Genomic DNA, 24,437 nt, shown 5'->3' on the forward strand with positions numbered 1-24,437 from the left:
GTCGGGGCACCTGACCCGACTGCCCTTGCATGCGCCCAGCACCCTGTGTCAGGGTGCCACTAACTCCTAACCGGCGTTCTGTGTATGTGGGCCCGAGGGAGGCCGGGTTGCACTGTGTTTGTGTGTGACTCGTGACTCGGGGACAGAGGGTGGAGAGACTGCTGGGCAGGAGTTGGGTGGTGGGCAGTCAGGGCTCAGGCGGACACAGTCTCTGTGCACGCGTGTTCTGGGCAGTGCAGGAATGGTACTGTTAGCCTGTGGAGACAGGAACCAGACAGGAGCTGGGAAGGCCTGGGTAGGGCTGCTGCAGCACTGCTGGTGCTTTAAGATTGTGTGTGTGTGTGTGTGTGTGTGTGTGTGTGTGTGTGTGTGTGTGTGTGTGTGTGATTCATATGTATCTCTTGCTGTATGTATGCTGGGACTTGGTGCCTGAATGGCGAATCTACCACTCCTGGAAAGTCATCTCTTCCCCTTCCTCTTCCTTTCTATTCTTTCTCCCCTCCCTTCTTTTTTTTTAAAACTTTTAAAAATATTTATTCCCTTTTGTTGCCTTTGTTGTTTTCTTTATTGTTGTAGTTATTGTTGTTGTCGTTGTTGGATAGTACAGAGAGAAATGGAGAGAGGAGAGGAAGACAGAGGGAGAGAGAAAGACACCTGCAGACCTGCTTCACCGCTTGTGAAGTGACTCCCCTGCAGGTGGGGAGCCAGGGGCTCGAACCGGGATCCTTATGTTGGTCCTTGTGCTTTGCGCCACCTGCGCTTAACCCACTGTGCTACCGCCCGACTCCCTCTCCCCTCCCTTCTTTCTCCCCTCCCCTTCCCCTTCCCATCCCCTCCCCATCCACTATTTGCTCTCCTCTTCTCATCTTAAAATTAAAAAAAAATTTTGTTTACTTTTAATTGGATAGAGACAGAAATTTAGAGGGGAGGGGGAGGTAGAGGGAGAGAGTCAGAAAGACACCTGCAGCCCTCTTTCACCACTCATGAAGCTTTGAAGCTTTCTCCCTGCCGGTGGGGATGAGAGGTTTGAACCTGGGTCCTTGTGTACTGGGATGTGAGCACTTAACCAGGTGCACCGCCGTCTGGCTGGCCTTCACCCTCACCCTCACCCTCACCCTCTCCTGCAAGAAATTAAGAACAGAGGGCTAGATAGGGAGATAGATAGATAGATAGATAGATAGATAGGTAGATAGAGCAAGCCTTATGATACTTTTCTGTGCTTATGAATCTTTCCCCTGTAGGTAGGGACTGGGGGCTTGAGTGGGGTTCTTCTGTGTGTTGACATGTGGCTCAACTGCTCGTGTCACTGTCCAGCTCCCCCCCCCCCTTCCTTCTTATCCCTTTCTCTTCTCTCTTGTTTTTGTGCTCAGGGTTTTGCTGAGGCTTCACACCTGCATGATTCCACAGCAGCTGGTGGACTGTTTGCTTTTTTCTAGATGGGGTGGGGGAGAGAAAGGGAGGTAGGATCTGAGTGTATAGCTGGGGCTGGTACCCAGGTTCTCACCCATGGTAAAATGTGTTCTTTAAAAAAAAAAATATATTGTTCTTTACCAGATGAGCTATCTCAGGTCCCCGTGTATGCTTTATTTATTTACCTATTATTATTACCTTTATATGTTGGATAAAGACTGTCAAATTGAGAGGGTGGGGGGAGATAGAGAGGAGAGACACCTGAAACCCTGCTTCACCACTCACAAAGCTTCCCCCTGCAGGTGGGGACCAGGGGCTTGAACCCAGGCCCTTGTACATTGTAGTTTGTGAGCTCAACCAGCTGTACCACCACCCAGCCCCTCCATGTATATTTTTATGTATACTATTTAAGGAGACAAGCATTCCCATGAGACACTGATCCAATAAAAATAAGGAGGTAAAAGCTGGACTCTCATCATCTAGATCCTCCCCAGGGGACTTGGCTCCTAGCTCCCACTCAGTCCAGCAGATCAGACACTTCCCTTGTGAAGCTGAATTCTAAACTTCTCCTTCTTCTTCTTCTTCTTCTCCTTCTCCTTCTCCTTCTCCTTCTCCTTCTCCTTCTCCTTCTTCTCCTTCTCCTTCTCCTCCTCCTCCTTCTTCTCCTCCTCCTTCCTCTTCTTTTTTTTTTTTTATAATTTTTTATTATCTTTATTTATTGGATAGAGACAGCCAGAAATCGAGAGGGATGGGGGAGATAGAGAGGGAGAGAGACAGAGACAGAGTGGTGCAGCCCTGCTTCACCACTCGTGAAGCTTTCCCCCTGCAGGTGGGGACCAGTGACTCAAACCCGGGGCCTTATACACTGTCATGTGTGTGCTCAACTAGGTTCACCACTGCCAGCCTCCCTAAAATTCTTTTAATTCGAATCTAAATTCATGACCAGCAAGATAGCTCATCTACAGATAGCCCAGGCTTGAGTTTGGTCCCCACTGAATTGGAGGAGTTCTGGTGCTGTGGTATCCTCTCTTTTCATCTCTGTTTCTTGCTTTCTGTCTGGAAAATCTCAGCCCATAGTGTCGAATCCCCAGCAGCAAGAATAAAGTGACATTTAAGCAGCACTCTCTGGCTGCTGGCTGGCCTTGGCCAGTACTGGCCTAGAGTTTGTCTTTTTTTTTTACCAGAGTCCTGCTCAGGCTCCGGCTTATGCTGGTGTGGGGGGAGTTGGTGGAGGGTGGAGGGACTGCTGGGCGGCAGTTGGGTGGCGGGCAGTCAGGGCTCAGGCGGACACAGTCTCTGTGCATGCATGTTAGCCTGTGGAGTCAAGAGCCAGACAGGAGCTGGGAAGGCCTGGGCAGGGCTGCTGCAGCACTGCTGGTGCTTTAAGATTGTGTGTGTGTGTGTGTGTGTGTGTGTGTGTGTGATTCATGTGTATCTCTTGTTGTATGTATGCTGGGACTTGGTGCCTGCATGGTGAATCTACCAGTCTTGGAAGTCATCTGGAATGAACCTGGGACCTTGGAGCCTGGTCCTAGGTACTGAACCTGGGACCTTGGAACCTCAGGCTGGGCACTGTGCTTTTCCCTGAGGGGCCATGGAAGCCTGTGCACAAGCTGTGGGTGCAGAGCTGTGAGTGATCAGACAACAGGCAGGCAGGCCTGTGGAGGAGCACACCCATCTGAGCCCAGGGACTGTGTGACGTGGCTGACTCACCGAGCCTCTAGGATGTCTGGCTTGATACTGTGTGCTCAGCTCCTCAGCATGGGGCTCGTGTGTGATGGGGGCCCCAGAGGCTGCAGCTCTCTGCCCCCCGGGCGGTGCCTGGGGACACACCCTACTCTCTGTGAGCTGCACTGCTTGGGTTGGATGCTACCTTGAGTCACCACTGTCTGGAACAACCTCATGCCACATCTCTCCTTTCCTAGCCATCCTCATGCACACACACACAGAGGCTCACACATGGACACACACTCAGGCTCACATACACACACACACAGGCTCACACATGGACACACAAAGGCTCACATGCACACAGGCTCACATATAGACACACATACAGGCACTGACATGCTCAAACTCACACACACAAACACTCTCTCTCTCATACCTACAGAACATCACATCATCACAGTGAATCTTTTTTGTTGCTTTTCTTTTTCTTTTTTCAGATTGTTTTTTATTAGTAATTAAATAGCAAGCACTACAGGGGTGTAGTCGCACACCACACCTACCCTCAAAGCTCTGTGTCCCACACCCTCACAAAGTCTGAAGGACAGACCAACCAGTTCTGTTATTTGTTTGTTTGTTTATTTTGTGCAAGTTTATATGCTTTAATTCGTTACATAACATGTATGAGTGAAACTGTCCGGTAGTTGTCTTTCACTTTTTTTTAAAGAAAAGCTCTGGCTTATGATGGTGCTGGGAATTAAACCTGGGACTTTGGAGCTTCAGGCCTGAGAGTCTCTGCATCATCAATAGGCTACTTACCCCCACCCCCTTTTTTTGTCTTTCACTTCTTATTTTGCTAAGCACAATCACCTTCAGTTCTACCCATTTTGTCTGAAAAAACACAATGCTATCTTTTTGGATTGCAGAGTAGTATTTCATGGAGTCTGTATCCCATAGTTTATTTAGTCATCTGATGATGGGCATTTAGGCTGCTTCCACTTTGGCTGTTGTGAATACGCAGCTGTGAACACAGGGCTGCATGTGTCCCTTTGAATTAGTGTTCGCAAGTCCTTTGGATACATGCCCAAGAATGGCATTGCTGGACTGTAAGGTACTTCCATTTTTTATTTGTTTAAAGTTGGACTGTCCATACAGTCTCCAAAGGGGCTGCCCCAGTCTGCATTCCCACCAGTAGCGGTGCAGAGTCCCTGTTCTCCCCCACCTCCTGTTCTTTGCCAGCACTTGTCAGTTCCCGTTTTGTGGGTGCAGGCCACTCTGCATGGACACACGTGCTGGCCCACTGAGCCCCCACAGGGGTGTCTGCGTGCAGAACCCCTGGCACATTCACTCACCCACCAACACCTTCTCTCCGTGGACACCTGTCTTGCCTCCACAGCGACAACGCTCCTGCAAAAGGGAATAGCCCCTCACCTCCGCCCCATGGCTCCCCTGCCGCCACCCCAGAGATCAGAGTCAACCACGAGCCCGAGCCACCTGCCGCCGGGGCCGCCCTCCCCAAGTCCCCGTCTCAGGTAGGCCCATCGTGGTGAGCTGTTCCCTGCCCCTGTCCTCTGGCTTCGATTTGGCTGCCCTGCCCTGTCCTGCCCCTGCCAGAGCCTGGGCAGCTCTGGAAGCTGCTGCAGTTGGATGAGGCCTCTCTTGCCCTGCCTGCCCCAGGGCTCCACGGCCTGGGCCCTGTGCTCAGTAGCCCCTGTGATTCTCCTTCTCCTCCTCCTCCCCCCCCCCTCCCCTTCCTCCCCCTCCTCCCCCTCCTCCCCTTCCTCCCCTTCCTCCCCTTCCTCCTCCTCTGTGAAGTGTCCTCCTCTCTCTTCTCTGGCCTCTCAGCTGCTTGACTTCCTCCGTCTTCCTTCCTTTCCAGATGTAGGTTGTGAGCGTGTCCTCAGAGCCCCTTGTCTGCGGGGCCACCCCCACCTCCTGCATGAGGCTGTGTGGAACCTTTAAAAAGGACAGAGTCACTCCAGGCATGGCTGAGAGGTGGCTCAGTGGCAGAGTGCAGGAGCTGCATGGATGAGGCCCTGGGTTTGTTCCCAGGCACTGAATATGACTGAGGGTGCTTTGGTCTCCTCCCCTCCCCTCCCCTCCCCTCCCCTCCCCTCCCCTCCTCTCCTCTCCTCTCCTCCCTTCTCCCCTTCCCCCTCCCTTCTCCCCCTCCCCTCTCCCCTTCCTCCTCCCCTCCCCTCTCCCCTCTCCCCTTCCCCCTCCCCTCCCCTCTCCCCTCTCCCCTTCCCCCTCCCCTCCCCTTCTTCCTCCCCTCTCCCCTCCCCCTCTCCTTTCCCCTCCCCTTCCCCTCCCCCTCCCTCCCCCTCCACTCCCCTTCCCCTCCCCTTCCCCTCCCCTCTCCTCTCCTCTCCCCTCCCCTCCCCCTCCCCTCCGCTCTCCTCTCCCCTCTCCTCCTCTTCCCTCCCCTCCCCTCCCTTCTCCTCTCCTCCCCTCCCCTCCCCTCCCCTTCCCTCCCCTCTCCTCTCCTCTCTTCCCCTCTCCTTCCCTTCCCCTTCCTTCTCCTCCCCTCTTTCCTCACCTCCCATCCCCTTATGCCCTCTCCTCTTCTTCCTTTCCTTATTCCAGTCCTTGCGCTTTGCGCCACCTGCACTTAACCCGCTGCGCTACCACCCGACTCCCTCTCTCCCTTTTCCAATCTCTTCCTCTCTCCCTCTCCCCCTCTCTCTTTCCCTCTGTCCCTTTCTCTGCCCCCTCTCTTCCTCCTCCTACCCCCGTATATCATAGAACAGTTAACTAAGCAAGGGCCTGAGAGGTGTCTCAGTGGGTAGAGCACACACCCTATTCCGGGTTAGATCCCTGTCACCTGACGGGAGCACCCAGGGAACTCCATAGAGAGCTGCTGGTGTTTCCCCTTGCACCTTTCTCATCCCAACAGAGTAGACAACAGACAGGATAGCTTACCTGGGAAAGTACTTTCTTTGCATGTGAATGACTAGGGTTCGAGCCCTGGACATACCACATGGAAGTATTACAGCAGTGGGGTGGGGTTAGTGCTGTGGTGTCTTTCCCTGTCTCTCTGTATCTGAAAAAGGCAGCCAGGAATAGTGAGGCCCAGGTGATGATGAATATAATAAAGTCTGAAATAAAAACTGAACTCTGTAACATCGCACACATCCGAGATCCTGGGTTCATGCCTTGGCACTGCAGCAATAGTACTATTGATAATAGTATTATTGAGACTAATACTACCACCATGACTGCTCCTACCTTATGACAACACTGGACAGAGGGGCCTCGGTGGTGGCACACCAGGTTCAAACCCCCGTTCTCCACCTGCAGGGGGAAAGCTTTGCGAGTGGTGAAGCAGGGCTGCAGGTGTCTCTCTGTTGCTCTTCCTCTCTGTTTCCCCTCCCCTCTTAATTTCTGTCTGTCTCTATTTAATAAAATAAAGTTAAAAAACCAGTGCTGGCATTTATAGACACTCTGACCTAGAACGAGAGGGAGAGAGAGAGAGAGAGAGAGAGAGAGAGTCTCTCTCGGTGAGGGCAGCATGAGTTGAGGGCAGTAAGAGCTGGAAGAGCCTGGCCTGTGCCCCTCAGCCTCCTCGAGGTTCTGGGGTGCAGCCTGGAGCTGGGTGCTAGGCTACCTGGGGAGGGAGGGGACATGGCCTGAGCTGACCTCGGCTTCCAGCTTTGTGTCCTCACGGTGGTTGCTGTGGTGAGATGAGTATGGCAGTCCACACATGGGCCACGTGTGCTCTGGGTGGGGGGTGGGGGCTGCGAGTGCTTTCCTGAGTCCTGCCAGCACCCCAGCAACAGGCTTTCACTGCCCTGCCTCAGCCAGGGGGATGCCAGGCTCTGGGCTGCAGGGTCCCAGCACCCTCAGAAGGTGCTGAGTGAACAACCCTAGGCCTCCTGGATGGTGGATGGGGAGGGGCCGGGCTGCTTCTCTGCCCCTCTTCTTAGCCATTTCCCCAACTATTATGCCCTCAAGGCAGGCAGGCTGAGCACCCTGAGCAGGGCTTTCCCTCCCTATTCCCTCCTTCTGTCTTCTTTTGCTCTCCTCCTCCTCCACTACCACCTTCTCCTCCTCCTCTTCCTCATCCTTTTCCTTCTTCTCTTCCTTTTTCTTCTGTTTCTTCTCCTCTTTCTCCTTTTCCTTTTCCTTCTCTCTCTTCTTTTTCTTTCTCTCTCCTCTGTTTCTCCTTTTCCTTCTCCCTCTCCTCCTTCTCTTTCTCCTCTCCATCTCCTTTTTTCTTGCCACTAGGGTTATCACTGAGATTCTATGCCTGCATGACTTCACTGTTCCCAACTACTGCTTTTCCCCCTTTTCTTTCTTCTTGATCAAGGGTGAGAGACAGAGAGATAGAGTGAGAGACCTACAGAGAAAAAGAGAGACACCTGTAGCACTGTTCCATTGTGTGTGATACTTCCCCCTGAAGTGGGGGTCTGGGGCTTGAACCCCGGTCCCTGAGTGTGGTAGCGTGTGCGTCTGTCCAGCCCCTCTTCTTTCACACCCCTACCCTCCTGCCTCCTCTCTCTGTATCTCTGGGTGGCCATGCGGTCCTGGTGTCCGTGTCGTGGGTAGCGGTGACTTTCGTGGCTTCTTCCTCCTTAGTTGCCTGCTGTGACTAACTGTGGCTTTGTCTCTGTCTGTCTGTCTGTCTGTCTCTCCCACCTTCATGCTCCTGTGGCGCCACCCCATGTGACCCCCCCCCCACAGCTTCGGAAAGGCCCACCAGTCCCTCCGCCTCCCAAACACACCCCGTCCAAGGAGATCAAGCAAGAGCAGATCCTCAGCCTGTTTGATGACACGTTTGTCCCCGAGATCAGCGTGACCACCCCTTCCCAGGTCAGCTGCAGCCTCCACGGCCCAGCTCTTTGCCCCCCTCATTCTCGGCCGTGCATGGCCTCTCCACCTTCATCCCACACCCTGTGCCTTGCCTCAAGCAGCAGTAATCTGGCCAGAAAAATTGGCCCTGAGTCTCCCTCTTGCCATCCTTCCATACTTCCATCCGTCATTTGTCATCTCTCTCTCAGCACGTCCCATGAGCTGACACAGGCATGCTTGAGGTTCCATCTGTGCTGTGGCCTAATGGGGTGGGGAGTACCTAGGACTTGTGCCAGTCAGGGCAGACTTCCTGGAGGAGGTGATATCTACCAGGTGTCTCCAAGCAGATGTATAGCACCAACCGGAAGCAGCAGCTGTGCATAGGCCATGAGGGGTGAGAGATAGACTCAGAACATTGGGAGATCGTTTTTGTGAGAGGTGGTGAGATTGGGCAGCAGGACCGGGTTTGGGGATGCTTGGGGGTGTCTGGCCAAGACATCTCAACTTTAGCTCTCGGGGCTGCCAAGAACCACGTGAGAGTGGACAGAGTCTGGGCCACAGGGCAGTGCTGTAGCTTGAGGCACAGGGTTCAAGCTGCCCATTCACAGGTGGGCCAGGGGGAAGGAGACAGTCGCAGAGTGGGGGTCCAGGAGCCAGCAACAGAGGCCACGGGACATGAGATGAGTCTCCGGTTCTAAGCCTGGTCTAGAAGAGCTCTCAGGCATGACGTGGGGCACAGCACATGCTGCTAAGCCCAGGCCCGGGCTGCCTGCAGGGTCCCTGGGTGGCATCATCTGCAGGCTCCAGTCACAGTGCAGCTCAGAGGCCTGGGGGAGGCAGGACTGGAGGATATGGTGTGAGTGAGAGGCAGCTGAGAGCAGGGGGTAGGGTGTGGTGGGGGTGGGGGGTGTTTCTAAGCAGACTCCAAACCCCAGGGGTGGGGATGGTTAGGAGGAGGGGCTTGTAGTAGACCAGACCAGTAGGGTCAGGCATCGAGTAGCTCTCTGACTCGAGCTGACCTCCCTCTACCTGCGGGTGACAGGTGACACTGGTAGCTGACACAGCATAGGGGATGCTCACCTCCACGCTCCTGACAGCTTTCACGCCCTCTGAGGAGTCTGGTCTTCATCCACATAGCCAAGGATCCTGCGGGCTTGACCTGCCACCTGCCCACCTGCCCGCCTGCATGAGCATGTCCCCTGTCCTCACTGCATGCCTCCCCGCCATCCCCTCTGCCACTCTAGGGAATGGGGCCCAGCCCAGTGCAGAGCCACACATGGGGTGCTGTGCCCGAGGTTAGGTGGGCACCAGATGATGCCAGGCCATGGTGAATGGCCCTCTGCATGGAGGGACTACCTGGCACCTCAGGAGGAGGGTGGAGGGCAGGTTGACCTGCTGGGACATGGGGCAGGGGTGACCTGTTTGCTATTTGCTCAGGTGGCCCTGTTCCCCCTTTAAGCAGGGGGAGTGGCCATCCAGGCTGACTTCTGAGATGGGTGGTGGTGGTGGGATTACTTTGGGGAAAGGGACTCTGTCCTCCGGCTGGTGGGTGGCCCCCAGAGTCCCTGCAGCCACTGTGTCCTTAGAAATGGCAGGACTGTGGGGACAGAGCCTTCTCCCAGGCTTGCCAGGTAGAAGATGATCTGTAGGAAGCTTAGTCTCAGGTAGGTGCTTAGAGATTGGGGGACCCCTATTCCAGAAAGGGCATCGAGCTCTAGACCTTGTCCCCTGAGCTACGGGGTAGCTGGCGTCAAGTGTTCTCAGGAGTGAGGGGCCTGGCGTGACAGCTCAGCTGTGGAGGTCTCTGTGAGTCGTCCTTGCCTACATTCCTAGTAGAGCGGCACCCCAGGGCCTAGCTGAACCCCTCTTCTCTCAGACCTGAGCTGAGTCTCGCCACTGATTCTCAAGGAAGAAACCCCTTATGACCCCACAGGGTGTGCCGCTAGCAGTGTGTGCTCTGGGTGCTGGGGCTGCGACGGCCTGGTCTCCTCACAGGTGACTCTGAGAAAAGACCTTGTCCCCCACAATCCATCTGCCAACAGGGCTGGAGGCCCTCAAGGCGCTTTCTTCTAGCGTCATGATGTTGCCTACACCTTCCCAGGCTGTGCTCAGACCCAGGGCCTGGCACTCTGTAGGGGTAGCTTGAGGGGATCTGTTATGTGAATACAGATATCACAGGTGTTGGGGGACCCCAGCATGAAAGACTGGGTCCAAGGCAGTGTGCACTAGGTTAGCCTTGTCCTCAGACCCTGGAGCTGCCTGGAGTGTGTGTCACCACAGAATGGTGGGCCATCGTCCTACTGGGGAGAGTGAGACTGCACTGCTTCTGGTGGAAGGGGCAAGGCCTAGGGAGCCGTTGGGCACAGGGGGCAGGAAGAGAGGCCAGGTAGACCTCCACCAGCCTGGAGGACAGAGATGGACTGCAGAACAGGGGCTTGAATCTGGTGTGGGTGATACTAGCATGAGGGAGCCCACCGGCGATGTCTGAGGGGCATGAGGTGTTGTGGGGGGCTCATGCTTGTGCCCATACACATGTGACATCACCCATTTGAGCGCCTGTGTTGATTGTTTCTGTCTTGTCACTAACTGCCTTCCTCCTCTGCTGCTGCTGCCAAGTTTGAGGCTCCAGGGCCATTCTCGGAGCAGGCCAGCCTGCTGGACCTGGACTTTGACCCCCTCCCACCTGTGGCCAGCCCCGTGAAGGTGCCCACACCCTCTGGTCAGGTTGGTCGTAGCCCATTGCCGCCGCCTGCAAGCTCCTGTCTGCCCACCGGCCTTATGGGCCCACCCAGGTCTTGAGGCACTCATGACCCTTTGCCACTTGCTATGACCCCGGCTCTCACTCTGGTGCTGACTCGAGCCGGCAAGAGGACCTTCACCTCTACAGAACTCTCACCTGGCAGTTCCTGCCAGCAAAGCCATGTGTGGGCACTCCTGGCCTGTGGCCAGCCTCCCTGAGAGCTGTCTGTGCTGCTCTGTCTTCTGGGTTAATGGGCCCTGGGGCTGGTCTGGGGTGAGGGTCCTTGGAAATTGCTTGCCTGCCTGCTCTGACCTTTGTGCTAACTCTGACCTTCTCCCCCCTTGCTGCGCGCAGTCAATCCCATGGGATCTCTGGGAGGTAAGCTGTGTTTGCTATCTACCCCACCCCTCTCGGGGGGGGGGGTGTCACTCTTGAGGATGTACACCCCTTACACACACCTGCCTTCCCACACAGTCTGGTCATAGTACACACACACACACCCCGAGGCTGCCTCAGGTTAAGCTGTGTGGCCCCTCTGTCCGTGCTGGAAACACCATGTTCTTCAGCCAGGTTCGGGGACAGAAACTCAGCCTCTTACCTGCAGAAGAGCATCTGCCATGGTTCAGTCCAATTGCCAAAGCCTGGGAGTGTCTGACTGGCCACATGGTGTCTTCTTATGAGGCTGAGATCTCTGAGGCAGGAGGTCCCTTGGGGCAGGAGTGGAGGGCTCTCTGGTCATGGAGGTGCTGCTTGGCCCTGGGAACTGGGAGAGCCACAAAGCTTCAGCATCAGAGGTGATTCGAGAGGCAGGAAAGGCAGGGGGAAAGCCTGGTGACCTTTTGTGACACGTGTCATTGTGGCCTGGGGGCCTGGATATGGAAGTGTCACAGAAAGCCCAGGCAGGGCTTGTAGGGCCTTTTGAAAGTGGATTTTTTTTAAAAAAAGAATTATTCATTATTGGATACAGAGAGAAATTGAGAGGGAAGGGGAGATAGAGAGGGAGAGAGACAGAGAGACACCTGCAGACCTGCTTCACCACTCGTGAAGCTTCCCCCCTGCAAGTGGGGACCAGGGGCTTGAACCCGGATCCTTGCACACTGTAGTGCATACACTTAACCAGGTGCTCCATCACCTGGCCCCTGAAAGTGGGTTTCTCTTAAAGCTGAACTTCGTGTGGCAGTGGTGGAAGCCAGGAGGTGGAAGTGGACAACCCTTCCAGGAGTCTCCACCTTACACCCCAGCCTGTGGTTTGGCCAGGCTGCCTGCAGGCATGCCACTCTCTCTGTGACACTGGGCCCCTCATGACTATCTTTTCTTGTCTGTGCCCCCGCCTGACACCTTCCTGCTCCACTCCCTGGTCCCATGCCTTGTCCCCCTCCTTCCTGTCCTCCTGCCTGGTGGTGGCCACTAGTCCACAGAGAGTCCAGCTGGCAGTCTGCCATCCGGGGAGCCCAGTGCTGCCGAGGGTACCTTTGCTGTGGCCTGGCCCAACCAGATGGCCGAGCTGGGTCCTGCCCAAGTAAGTGCCTGCCTGCCAGCCCCCTCATCTGCCCTCCATCTCTGGGGGTGCAGCATGAAGGGTTCAGAGGAAGGAGAGCAGGATGGACAGACAGACAAGGCCTCTGTAGGCCTGAGCCAGGAGGCTCCAGGCTGGTGCTTGTCACTCCTACCAGGGGTTGGAGGGTAGAGCGCACAGGGGTGGACTGAGGGCAGACTAACCCCATCTCACCATCACCGAGGCTGTAACAGTCTCCCCCAAGCTCCCATACTGGGAGGGGGAACCCTGAGTATCCATTGTACTTGCTGGTTCATAGGAAGCACTTTCCAGAAAGTTCTTATTGTAATACAAACTCTTTAAAAATTTATTATTATCTTTACTGGATAGAGACAGTTGGAAATTGAGAGGGATGTGGGAGGTAGAAAGGTAGAGACACCTGCAGCCCTGCTTCATCACTTGCAAAGCTTTTCCCCTGCAGGTGGGGGCCAGGGGCTTGAACCCGGGTCCTTGTGCTTTGTATCATGTGTGCTCAAGCAGGTGCACTACCACCCGGCCCCGCAAGTCCTCATTTTCTCTTCACCCCAAGCTGAACATTTTTTCATTTGACAGCGGAGGATATGGAGACTAGGATGTTTGAGTCATTGTTCCCAAGAGCTCTCAGAATCTCAGGCCAACCAGGCCTACCCGGCTGTGGCCGGACAGTGCCCCTTGGCCCGACCCACCTCCCACCTTGCTGCCGGTGCTGTAATGTCCCCTTGTAGGAGAGAGCAGGTGTCGGGCCTGGGCAAGGGTTGAGTTGCATTTGATCTGGGACAGACATATGGGTGCTGGCCAGGTCCAGCAGGGGAGAGAGCTGAGGCACCTCCAGCTCTTACAAGGGCTTAGAGGGCAGAACCTGTGGGAGGCTCAGGCCCCCGAGGACCTGTGCTGGGCTTCTCAGCAGCGCCAGCTTAGCTTTGCAATGGTCACCACCCTTTCTGGCTGCCTTCTGTGCCTAGGTGCCAGTCTTTCCTCTCTCTGCTGTGTCAAGATGGCACCTTGTTCTGTGAGGGGTCACTTGGCAGTGCTAGACGTCTTTCAGGGTGCCCCCTACCCCACCACCCAAGGCCTGTCTCCTAGACCTGGCCAAGCTGTCCGTCCTATGTCTGACCCCCTGCGGGCATTTACGTTGCAGCCCACAGAGGCCTCGGAGGCGGCTGGTGGGACCCAACCTGCGGCTGGAGCCCAGGAGCCCGTGGAGACAGCTGCCGGCGAAGCCGCCTCTGTAAGCTTGTGAGACCTCAGGCCCCTGTCTCTCCTCCCTGCTGTCTGTCCACTGCAGATTCCCCCCCCCCCCCGCAGCGTGTTGCCTGTGTCCACGGGGTCCAGCTCATGGCTCATGTCTGAGAAGCTGGTGGCAGACTGGCTTGGCCTCAGGCAGATCCCCTGTGCCCTGCCTTGGCCCCTGCCCTCTGGGACCCCCCTGACCTATGCCCCCGCCCCCCAGAGCTCTCTTCCTGCGGTGGTGGTGGAGACATTCTCTGCGACTGTGAATGGCACCGTGGAGGCCAGTGGCAGGGCTGGGCGCTTGGACCTGCCCCCAGGGTTCATGTTTAAGGTGAGTCCATGGCTGGCTGACTCTGATCTCTGATGGCTCCTGCCCAACAGTGCTCTGTGCAGGTGGGACCACAGGCCCCCAAGGGGAAGGGTCTCAGACTCTCCTCCCACCTCTGCAGGTGCAGGCCCAGCATGACTATACAGCAACAGATACAGATGAGCTGCAGCTCAAGGCTGGGGATGTGGTGCTGGTGATCCCCTTCCAGAACCCAGAAGAGCAGGTGAGTCCCAGCTCCAGGTGTGCTTGCAGTTCCGGAATTGGCCAGCAGGGGACAGCAGGAGCCCGTGGCAGACCTGGCCCTATCTCCAGCCCTCCAGGATCTTCCATTGTGACTTTTTTTTTACCACCTCTGCCTCAGCTCTCTCTTTCCTCTCTTCCTGGAGCTCTGCTTCTTTCCCTCTGCTTTCCTTTTTCTCTCAGCTTTCTGTATGGGAGCTTCTTTCTCCCTTTCCTGTCCCTGCCCAAGGCCTCCTGCATCCAGGATGGACCCCAGCCGCAGCTCTGCCCCTGCTCACACCCCTGCCCCTGCTCACATCCAAGCTGCCCTGTCTTTAGGGACAGTGAGTGCTCCGGCTGTGTCTTTGGCTGTCTTTTGCCTCCCATGACTGTCTACTTTTTTTTTTTTAGTGCTAGTTGATCACCTCACCATTGGCTCCCCGAGCTCTGGCTGGCACAGAGCAGGGCAGAATGCCCATCTGGGTTTCAACAGACACCCTGTTTCTGAACCCCAGCCAGCCTCTCAGTAGGAGTCTTTGTGTTTGGGTGTTGGTGGTGGGTTGAGGGTGCCCATTGCTGGCACCGAGCTGACATCACAGTTTACAGAGGCCACGGCAGGCCTCTTACTGCTTTCAGAGAGTCCACGGAGCCACTGTCAGTATGGCATAGTGTCAGGGTGGGGGCAGTCTGGTTGGATAGGGCTGGGCCTTGCAGGTCCTCGGCCCCTAGTGAGGCTAGAGCTTGAGTGACAGGGATGTCTCAGGCCCACACTGCTGGTGGGAGTGCAAACTGGTGCAGCCGCTCTGTGGAGAACAGCATGGAGAATCCTCAGATAAACACACAGGAAAGTAAAACCTTCTGACCCAGAAATCTCACTGCTGGGCATTTACCCCAAAGGTATGGTAACACTAATTTGAAGGGATCTATGCACCCACACCATGTTCAGAATGGTTATATTCACAATAGCAAAAACCTGGAAGTCAAAATGCCCCTCAATAGACAACTAGATAAAAAAGTCTTGGGACATGTACTCCACAGAGTATTATGCAGCCATAACAAGGGATGACATTGCATCCTTTGGGATAAAGTGGATGGAACTGGAGCAGATGATGCTCATTGAAGCCAGTCAGGAGGTGAAGGACAGCTCCAGGCTGGTTTCGCTCACATGCGGAATATAGAGAATTGAGTTTACAAATGTGAAAAAAAAATGTCGCCTTATTTTCAAGACTGTGGGAGAGTTCTAGTGGTTATCTATGGGGTGGGATGAGAACACAACCTTAGGTGACATGAGTGTTGGAGAAATATATATATATATTAAACAAAACAATCAGAAACCACCAGCACTAAGGCTTTCACAGGCTGGTGCTGATGACACTTGCCCTATATGCAGGGCTCTGCTCACTGCCCAGTGGGCTGGCCCAAGGCTGGAGAGAGTCCCAGAACCCCATGATGGAAGTCATCTGAGGAGGCAACAGGGACTGAGACAGTGCTGCCTCCCCCCTCCCCCACAGCACGGAATGAAATTGCAAAGCCGCAGCTGGGTCCCGGGCATAGTTCAGTGTCAAGGGAATGGTGACCACTATGGGAGTATGTCTCCCATGGCCTGGGGTCATGGACACTGGTGGGGCTGAGAAAAAGAGAGAGAAGGAGGGAGGGAGCTATGACCTCTGGGAGGGGGTGAAAGAGCCAGGGCATGTGAGGGAGAGATAGATAGTACAGCCTCAGGCGCTCCTGAAGCTTAGTGGGTGTTTGTGGTGTCTGGAGGGATTGCTGCCGCCCTCCTCAGTCACAGTCACAGATCCTCTGCTGCCTGGCCCAGGAGAGAGGATGGTTACTAGACGGGGTTGGCCCAGTGCAACAGAGGCAGCCTCTCCAGAGTGAGGGAGACTCAGCTGTCAGTGGACAGTTTTTTTTAATTTTAATTTTCTTTATTGAGGGGATTAATGGCTTATAGTCAACAGTAGAATGCAGTAGCTGGTCCATGTGAGACATTTTTCAGTTTTACATGTAACGCTCTAACCCCCCCCCCCCCACGTCCTCTGCCATCGTGTTCCAGGACCTGAACCCTCCCTACCCCCACCCCAGAGTCTTTTACTTCAGTGCAATACACCGAACCCAGTCCAAGTTCTGCTTCATGTTTTCTTATTTTTCAACTTAATTTTTTTTACTATTGTTAGTGATTTATAATGGTCAATAAGATTGTGGAGTAAGAGGGGTACAATTCATACAGTTCCTACCACCAAAATTCTCATCCCCTCCACTGGAAGTTTCCCTGTTCTTTATCCCTGTGGGAGTATAGGCCAAAGATCTTTGTAGGGATCAGAAGGTGGAAGGTCTGGCTTCTGTAATTGCTTCTCCTCTGGACATGGGTGTTGGCAGGTGGATCCACACCCCCAGCCTGTTTCTATTTTTCCCTAGTGGGGCAGGGCTCTAGGGAGGTGAGCTTCCAGGACATATTGGTGAAGTTGTCTGCCCAGGGAAGGCAGGTTGGTGTCATGGTATTTTTCAACCCTGGACAGAGCTCTTAGTGGGGTGGCTCTCAGGTCCTGGCTTTTGCCTTCCAGGGTGTACATACAGCCTGCCCGAGGAGTCTTCTCTCCTCCCCAATTTCTGGTGTGACTTGGCATTCCCCTCCCTCTCCTCAGGATGAAGGCTGGCTCATGGGTGTGAAGGAGAGTGACTGGAACCAGCACATGGAGCTGGAGAAGTGCCGGGGCGTCTTCCCTGAGAACTTCACGGAGCGGGTTCAGTGAGGGCAACCCTCCCAACACATTGAAGAATGCCTTGTCCTGAAAAATGTGTGTTTCTTTCCCCCCTTTTTTTGTTCTTTCTCTCTGTTTTGTTGTTTTGAAACTTTTGAGAAGCAAGTGAAGTTGAGAGGAGAGATCTAACAGCTCTGAGGTGTTCTCTCAGAAGATTAGGTGATTTTTTTTTTTTTTAAAGAGCCTGGTTCTGGCAGGAGTGGTGGAATCCAGTCGCCAGAGTTCCTGAAGCTGCTGTGTCCCTTAGTTGAGTTCCTGGCTGCCCTGCCCTGCCCGTGCCCAACAGGTGCCCACCAGGGCCCGCCACATGTGTGCCGGCCACAGGGCGGGTCCCGGGGCTGCACTTGCCTGAAGCTTCGGCCACATCCTCCAGGCGAAGGCTCTCTTTGTGGCAACTGCTGTGGGTGGGGTCTGGTCTCCTCAGAGACCTCAGGACCCTCACACCAGCCTGGCCTGGCCCTGCCCCGCAGACCATCTGTGTGCTGTTTGAAAATAAATCTTAGTGTTCTGAACAAAATGAAACCAACAAGAATTGACAAAAACACTCAGAAGAATATGTGTCTGCTTATTCTCTCCCTCCCAGCACCCCCTCCCCTTTAGTCTGCAAAGGCAGGAGCCTGCATGGCTCCCCCCTCCCCCCGCTCTGCCCTGCCCTGCCCAGCCCAGCCCTGCCAGCCACTGACTCATTGACTGCTTCCCTTTGAGTGAACCTGGGCCCTGGCAGGTGCAGTGGAATCGCCAGTGTTCCTGAAGCTGCTTGGTCCAAGGGAAGGGAGGGACTGTGTGGACAGTTCAGTCTGTGAGAACCTGAAGGCTTGAGTCCTCCCAGGCCCCAGGTTCAGTCCCTGAGTACCACTATAGGTCAGAACTGGGTAGTGTTCTGCTCTCTCTTATAAAAATAGACAAAGACATTTACAAAGGTGAGCAGGGAGGTTGCAGAGAGGACAAGGGCTTGCCATGCTGAGGAGCTGTGAGACACTGCTATGAGAAGACCTTTCTCCTTCAGAAACTGGGGGTGGTTTGAGAGGTCAGAGAGAAAGGAAAGACATCAGTGGCCTTCCCCTGCTTGCCTTGGGGTCTGCTGGGGGAGGCCCCTGTGGGGTGCTGGGGAGCACAGACAGGCTTTGCAGAAGAGATCACTGAGGGATGGGGCCTCTCAATTAATTAAAAAGGGTAATTAGCAGCAAGCAAGGAGGCTTTCTGCTTGATGGGCCAGGGTTACTGCTGGTGGAGGGGAGGGGAAAGAAGACATTTCCCTTCCTGGACAGCCAAGGCTAAACTATAACCCTGGATGAAAGAAAAGGCTTTGTCATGCCTGAAGTTCCAAAGTCTCAGGTTCAATCCCTGGTACCATCAAAAGCCAGAGCTCAGCAGTGCTCCAAAGAAAGGCCTTTTAATCCCAATGTGCACAGAGGTCTTGTCCCCCGACTGCTCAACTACATGTTCATCCCAGTCCCCCCTACACACAAGGACCCTCCCTGAGAACTGCCACCAGAAAGGAGACCCGACTCTTCCCCAAGGAGATGATGCATCAGCTATGGGCCAGGCAACCAAGACCGAGACAACGGCTCTCTAGAGGTACAGTACAATCCCCCAGACCTATTGTGCTAGGTCTGCGGGATGCAGTTTCACAGTTTCCTGATCTCAGAGTCATGGGATGGGATGGGATGGGTGGGGAAACTTCTTGAACACCAGATGCCTGGACACTGCTAGACACCCAGGCAGGACTCCTTGACTCTGCTCCTGACTGAATTCTGGTTTTGTTCCAGGCATTGGTGAATTCCACTCAAGTTATTCAGCCTCTTTGTGACATAGTCCTGACCAATGGGATGAAGGAGGGTCTTCCTCCCAGGTAAAAAGCCCAAGTCCTTTTTTTTTTTCTTTTGCCTCCATGGTTATTACTGGGGCTCAGTGCCAGCACTACAAATCTGCTGCTCCTGGAGGCTATTTTTTCCTTTTTTTTTTTGGATAAGACAGGGAGAAATTAAGAGAGGAGGGAGAGGTAGAGTGGGATAGAGAAAGATAGACACCTGTAGACTTGCTTCACCATTTGTGAAGTGACCCCCTTGCAGGTGGGAAGCCAGGGGCTCAAACCCAGATTCTTGCATGGGTCCTTGAGCTTAGTACTATGTGCTCTTAACCGGGTACACCACTGCCCAACCCCATGGCCAAGTCCTCTTAAGATAAAGGTCTCGGGCTGGGTGGTGGTGCACTTAGTTGAGAGCACACATTACAGTGCCAAAGGATCTGGGTTTGAACCCCTGGTCCCCACCTGCAGGGAGAAATCTTCATGAATGGTGAAACAGTGCTGCTGGTGTCTCTTTGTCTCTCTTCCTCTCTATCTCCCCCTCCCTTCCTGATTTCTGGCTGTCTCTATCCAATAAATAAAGATAATTAAAACAAAATATATATATATTTAAAAAAATGATAAAGGTCCCTGTCTCCTGTCCTGCCTAGAAAGAGATGTGAGGTACAACAGCTGTCTTGTGACCCAGAGGTCGTATGCTCAAGGGCAAAGGGCCCGTCACTGAGGCTGGCAGAGTGACATCACAGGACTGTGTCCATTCTATCATAGCTGCCACCCCTTGACTAGATCTGAGTAAGGAACAAACAGCCCATTTATGAGACGATTCTGTTACGTGAAGCTTTCTTAAGTTTCCATGGCCCATGTCTGTCACCAGCTGTGCTAAGGCATCTCTTAAAACAGTACTTCCGGGGTAGTTGGTGGTATGCTGGGTTGAATGCACATATCACCACTTGTAAGGACCTGACCTCCAGCCCCCACCCCTCCATGTAGGGGGTTGCTTCATGAATAGTGAGTGGCTCAGCAGATCTCTCACTCTAATGCCCCCTCCCCTTTCAATTTCTCTTTTGTTCTATCAAATAAAATAGAAAAAAATGAAAATGAAAAAGGGAAAAAGATGGCAATCTGGAATAGTAGATTTCTAGTGCTTGGTAATGAGCCGCAGTGATAATCCTGGTGGCAATAAAAAATAATTTTTAGGCCTGTCACTTCCTGCTGTGTTTATACCCATGTCCTGGAGGGACTTGCTGTCTTTGTGGCATCTCTTCTGGCTTAACCTCTGTGTAGTGTGGTTGCCAAGGGAGTTTTTCAGAAATTCATTTCTGACCACACACACACACACACACACACACACACACACGCTCACACAGAGACGCACACATACTGGCTTGGCTCACATACACAGGTGTGAACACACACAGGTTCACACACAGGCTCAGACACACACATGAACTCAGAGACTCACATACACATACACAGGCTCAAACAGACACACAGGCTCACACAAACTCAAACATACAGACTTACACAGGCTCACACAGACACAGGCACACACACAGACAGGCACACTCACAGGCACACACACAGGCTCTCACACACACTCATGCATAGGCACACACAGTATCACACACAGGCACAAACATACACAGACACACAAGCACACACACACACACATTGGGTCGTATACATAATCACACACACAGGCTCACACATATACACAGGCACATACACAATCACACACAGACACACACACTCTCTCTCTCTCTCTCTCTCTCTGGTGCACGCACACACTCTCTGGTGTTAAAGCTTAAGTGGTTTCCATTTCCACACCAACTCAAATCCTTCCCCTGGACCTTACAGGCTCCAGACCACATCCAGCTCCATCTCTGCTCCCCTTTCCTCTGCTCCACATCTTGGACCTGCTCTTCCGGAAGCAGACCCTTTTCCCTCTGACCAGCTTTTCTCCTACAGATTGAAACCTCAAACCAAATCCAGTTCCTCTGACTAAGGGTGGAGGCTGATGGAAGTTGTCATGAAGTTTCTCAACTCCAGTCAGCCACTCACAAGGCCCTGAAACACCCCGCCACCAGATTCACCTGCATTGACTTTATTTTCTTTGGAAATGTTGGCTTCCCTAGTTTGCTGGGGAATTATTATTATTATTTTATTATCTTGAGAGACAAGAAGATTCCCTAAGGTAGAGATTACACTTTAAGATGTCCACAGGGGGATGGGTGGTGGTGCACTGGGTTAAGTGCACATACTACTAAGCACAAGGATCCGTGCAAGGATCCAAGTTCAAGGCCCCACTCCCCACCTGCAGAGGGAAGCTTCACAAGCAGTGAAGCAGGGCTGCAAGTGTCTCTCTTTCTCTCCTTTTCTCTATCTCCCCTTCCTCTTTCAATTCCCCTCTGTCTTATCCAATAAAATGGAAACAATGACTGTCAGGAGCAGTGGCTTCAAAGTGCCAGCACTGAGCCACAGTGACCTGGCACCAAGCCATGGCAATAACCCTGAAGGGAAAGAAAATGGTGTGTGTCCAAAAATGTTTGAGCCCACAGATCACTCAAGCAAACATTTATCTCTCAAAATAATGTGTTGTGTGTGTCTTTACTCTAACAAAAGATTGTGGTTACTTGCCATGTTCTAGAAGTTCTTTTCTGGGAGGCATGTTTAGACACTTGGAATGCATCCACGGTCTGGATGCATTCCATCCTGGTAGATTGTTGTTTTCCGTCAGGGAATTTGATTTTCATGTAGCAAGATGAAAACAACTTCTATTGGAGAGTCATCTACAGTTAGAAGCTGGTTAAACCAGAAGTCATATCCTTCCAACTCTGAGAAAAGGTGCCAGGAGATGACGGGGCAGGTACACAGAACATCTCAATATGAAGGAAGTGACAGTGGAGTAAATCACTAGCTGGCGATGGAGGCTGATTGCAGACACAGCGTGTTTCTGTCTTTCCCTTGTGGGGCATAGCTCTGGGGAGGGGAGGTTCCAGGACACATTGGTGAGGTTATCTCCCCAGGGAAACCAGGATGAGTCAAAGTAGCTCCAGACCACTTAAAAAAAAAAAAGAAAGAAAACCACACATCCAGTTAAAATAGGTCTCATATAAGTAGGAAAGCAACACATCTTATTTGACTAACTAACGAAGGGCCTGCCACAGCACCATGGGTTTATAGGCAGTCACAGCTTTCTTGGTAGGTTTCTGTGTGTTACTCTGAGCAGAAGTCAAGTGCAGCTTCATCAGCCTGGTGTTTACTACCGCAGCCTCCACAGAGCTGCAACATGACCATGCCCACCCAAAGACATGTACCACAGGGCCCACCAAGTGATATCCACAATTCCATTGAAGGAACACTTTGTAATTTATTTTAGAATACTTAGCAGTCTTTAACATTAAATAAAAGTTTTAATTCTTTTCTCTTGCTCAGAATCACCATGAGCTCCAGAAATTATTCATTTAAAAGTATTTTTATTTATTTATTTATTTTTATTATTGGAAAGAAACAGAAATTGACAGGGGAGGGGAGATAGAGAGGAGAAGAGACAGAGAGACACCTGCAGCACTGCTTCACCATTTGCAAAGTTTTCCCCCTGCAGATAGGGACCAGGGGCTTGAACATGGGTCCTTGAGCACTGTGATGTGAACACTAAACAAGGTGCTCCATCTCCTGGCCCCAATAAATGTTTAGTGCAGCATTGTTTGTATGGACAAAGCATAGAAATCAATTCTTTCCCAAAAGGAAATGGATATGGTCTAGTCACAAAATGGAACACAGAGAGGAAAATCAATACCCAGAACTGGACAGCAATGTGGACAAGTCTATAAAACAAAGCTTACCACCCTTTCCTTGAAAAGGAGAGCTGGAGATAGGATATTCAAATATGAGTGATTCCAGCCTTCCACAGGCTAAAGGCCCTGCAAAATGACATCAAAGGCCCTGCAAAATGACGTCAAAGGTAGCTGTGGATATCTATATATCATCACGTATTTAAATTCAGGTAAATAGCTACCACTGAGGAGAGGGGGGCATGGAAAAGGGGGACTCACAAACTCATAGGAATCCCCCTTGAAATGTTTATTTTTTGTACAAAAGCAAAGTGTGCTAAACTAGGTAGGAAGGATGAGGATCCTCACAGATCCGTCAAGCAAACGTGAGTGGAGCAACATCAATAAGATTAAAAAGTAGTAGCAATGTAATGGCCTCTGTCAGTCCAAGTAATTAATTATTATTTTTTTTGCCCAGATAGAAACATAAGAAAGAGAGGGAAAGAGGGGGCCAGGAGGTAGTGCACCAGGTTAAGCCACATACCACCATGCAGAAGGATCCCGGTTTGAGCCCCGGCTCCCCATCTGCAGGGGAGTGTATCTTTCTTCACAGGTGGTGAAGCAGGTCTGCAGGTGTCTATCTTTCTCTCCCCTTCTCTGTCTTCCTCTCCTCTCTCCATTTCTCTCTGTCCTATCCAACAACAACAACACTGATGGCAACAGTAACAACAATAACAACAGCAACAAAATGGGAAAAATGGCCTCCAGGAACAGTGTAGGCACTGAGCCCCAGCAATAACCCTGGAGGCAAAAAAAAAAAAAAAAGAAAGAAAGAAGGAAAGAAAAAACAAGGGGGGGGGAAATTGGCTGCTGGGAGCACAGATAGTGCTGACACCAAGCCCCGGTGGTAACCTTGGTGGCCAAAAAAGTAAAAGAAAAAAGAGAATACAGGTCCATGAAAGATGATGAATGACATAGTGGGGGTTGTATTGTTAAATGGGAATCTGGGGAATGTTATGCATGTACAAACTATTGTATTTACTGTTGAATGTAAAACATTAATTCCCCAATAAAGAAATAAATTATTTAAAAAAAAAGAGAAGGAAGAATATAAAAAAAATGGAGAAAGTCACTGAAATATACAAAAAAAAAAAAAAAAAAAAGAGAGGGAAAAGAGATCACAGCACCAAATTTCCCTCCTTTGTGGCAGGAGTCAGTCTTGAACCCATGCACATGGCAAAGCAGTATGCCATCCAACTGAGCTGTGCTGCTAGCCCCCTAAGTGATTCATTCTTGTCTCCTGGGCCAACAGTCTACATTTAAGAAACTTCTGCCTTGATGCCTAGAAAGCCTGGTGCATCCTTTGGTGTGGTCTAACAGCTGTCCAGACAAGCTCCGTCTGGCTGTCTGTTCCCAGGAGGTGGGTTACTGAGTGTCAGTGTACACAGGCAGGCACAGCCCTTTCTTGTGGTCTCTGAGAGCACAACTTCCTTACAGCCCAAATGATGCTACTTACAGATGATGAAAACTAGAGTTAATTTATTACATCATGTAAGAATGGAGGTGAGTAGGGCCAGACAGTGGTACACCTGGTTAAGCACTTACATCACATTGCACAAGGACCTGGGTTCAAGCCCCAGGTCCCCATCTGCAGAGGGAAAGCTTCATGAGTGGTGAAGCAGGGCTGCAGGTGTCTCTCTGTCTTTCTCCCTTTCTACCTCCCCCTTCCCTCTCAATTTCTCTACCCAATAATAAAAATAAATAAAAAAATAAAAAAACTAATAAATCTCATTATTTTATTTTTAAAAAAGGGAGGTGAGCTATACTCTCCAGAGAACAATAACTATTTCATAAGAATTTTGATGAGTGTTTCTCTGAGGGTACAATGTATTATTGGACAATGACTCAGGAGAACCTTCAGGGTGTTTCTGTGACATGCACAGCATCTGGAATATTCACATTAGACATTTGCCAACATAACTTTCGCCCAGAAAGAAGTAGGCTCTCTTCTGATGTGACAACTTTTCCTGTGCCACTCTGACAAAGGCCTGTGGCCTTTTTAAGCCAACATGGTTACTGCTGCTCTTTCTCATAAGGGAATAACACATCTTTGCACATTTATAGGGCTCTGAGGGATGTTGCAAAGGATGTTTTAGAGCGATATAAACGTTCCTT

The 24,437-nt window shown here is 52.2% G+C and overlaps 1 protein-coding gene across 23 annotated transcripts in view; it reads left to right on the forward strand.

Annotated features, from left to right (window-relative positions):
• The window catches only part of BIN1 (bridging integrator 1), a 79,027-nt gene extending 61,801 nt beyond the window's left edge, over window positions 1-17,226 (forward strand). For 6 of the 23 annotated variants that reach the window (XM_060177943.1, XM_007534715.3, XM_060177945.1 and 3 more), the window contains 9 exons: window positions 4,475-4,610; window positions 7,762-7,890; window positions 10,486-10,593; window positions 10,964-10,987; window positions 12,021-12,128; window positions 13,282-13,371; window positions 13,594-13,704; window positions 13,823-13,924; window positions 16,566-17,226. In XM_060177943.1, the coding sequence (XP_060033926.1) occupies window positions 4,475-4,610; window positions 7,762-7,890; window positions 10,486-10,593; window positions 10,964-10,987; window positions 12,021-12,128; window positions 13,282-13,371; window positions 13,594-13,704; window positions 13,823-13,924; window positions 16,566-16,673 (916 nt within the window). In that variant the 3' untranslated portion in view covers window positions 16,674-17,226. The remainder of the gene's footprint in view (window positions 1-4,474; window positions 4,611-7,761; window positions 7,891-10,485; window positions 10,594-10,963; window positions 10,988-12,020; window positions 12,129-13,281; window positions 13,372-13,593; window positions 13,705-13,822; window positions 13,925-16,565) is intronic. The other 17 variants (XM_060177951.1, XM_016193246.2, XM_007534719.3 and 14 more) reach the window with 7 other exon arrangements.
• The last annotated feature ends 7,211 nt before the right edge of the window (window positions 17,227-24,437 follow it).

The sequence above is a fragment of the Erinaceus europaeus genome, chromosome 18, assembly GCF_950295315.1.
Source record: "Erinaceus europaeus chromosome 18, mEriEur2.1, whole genome shotgun sequence".
Taxonomy (NCBI): domain Eukaryota; kingdom Metazoa; phylum Chordata; class Mammalia; order Eulipotyphla; family Erinaceidae; genus Erinaceus; species Erinaceus europaeus.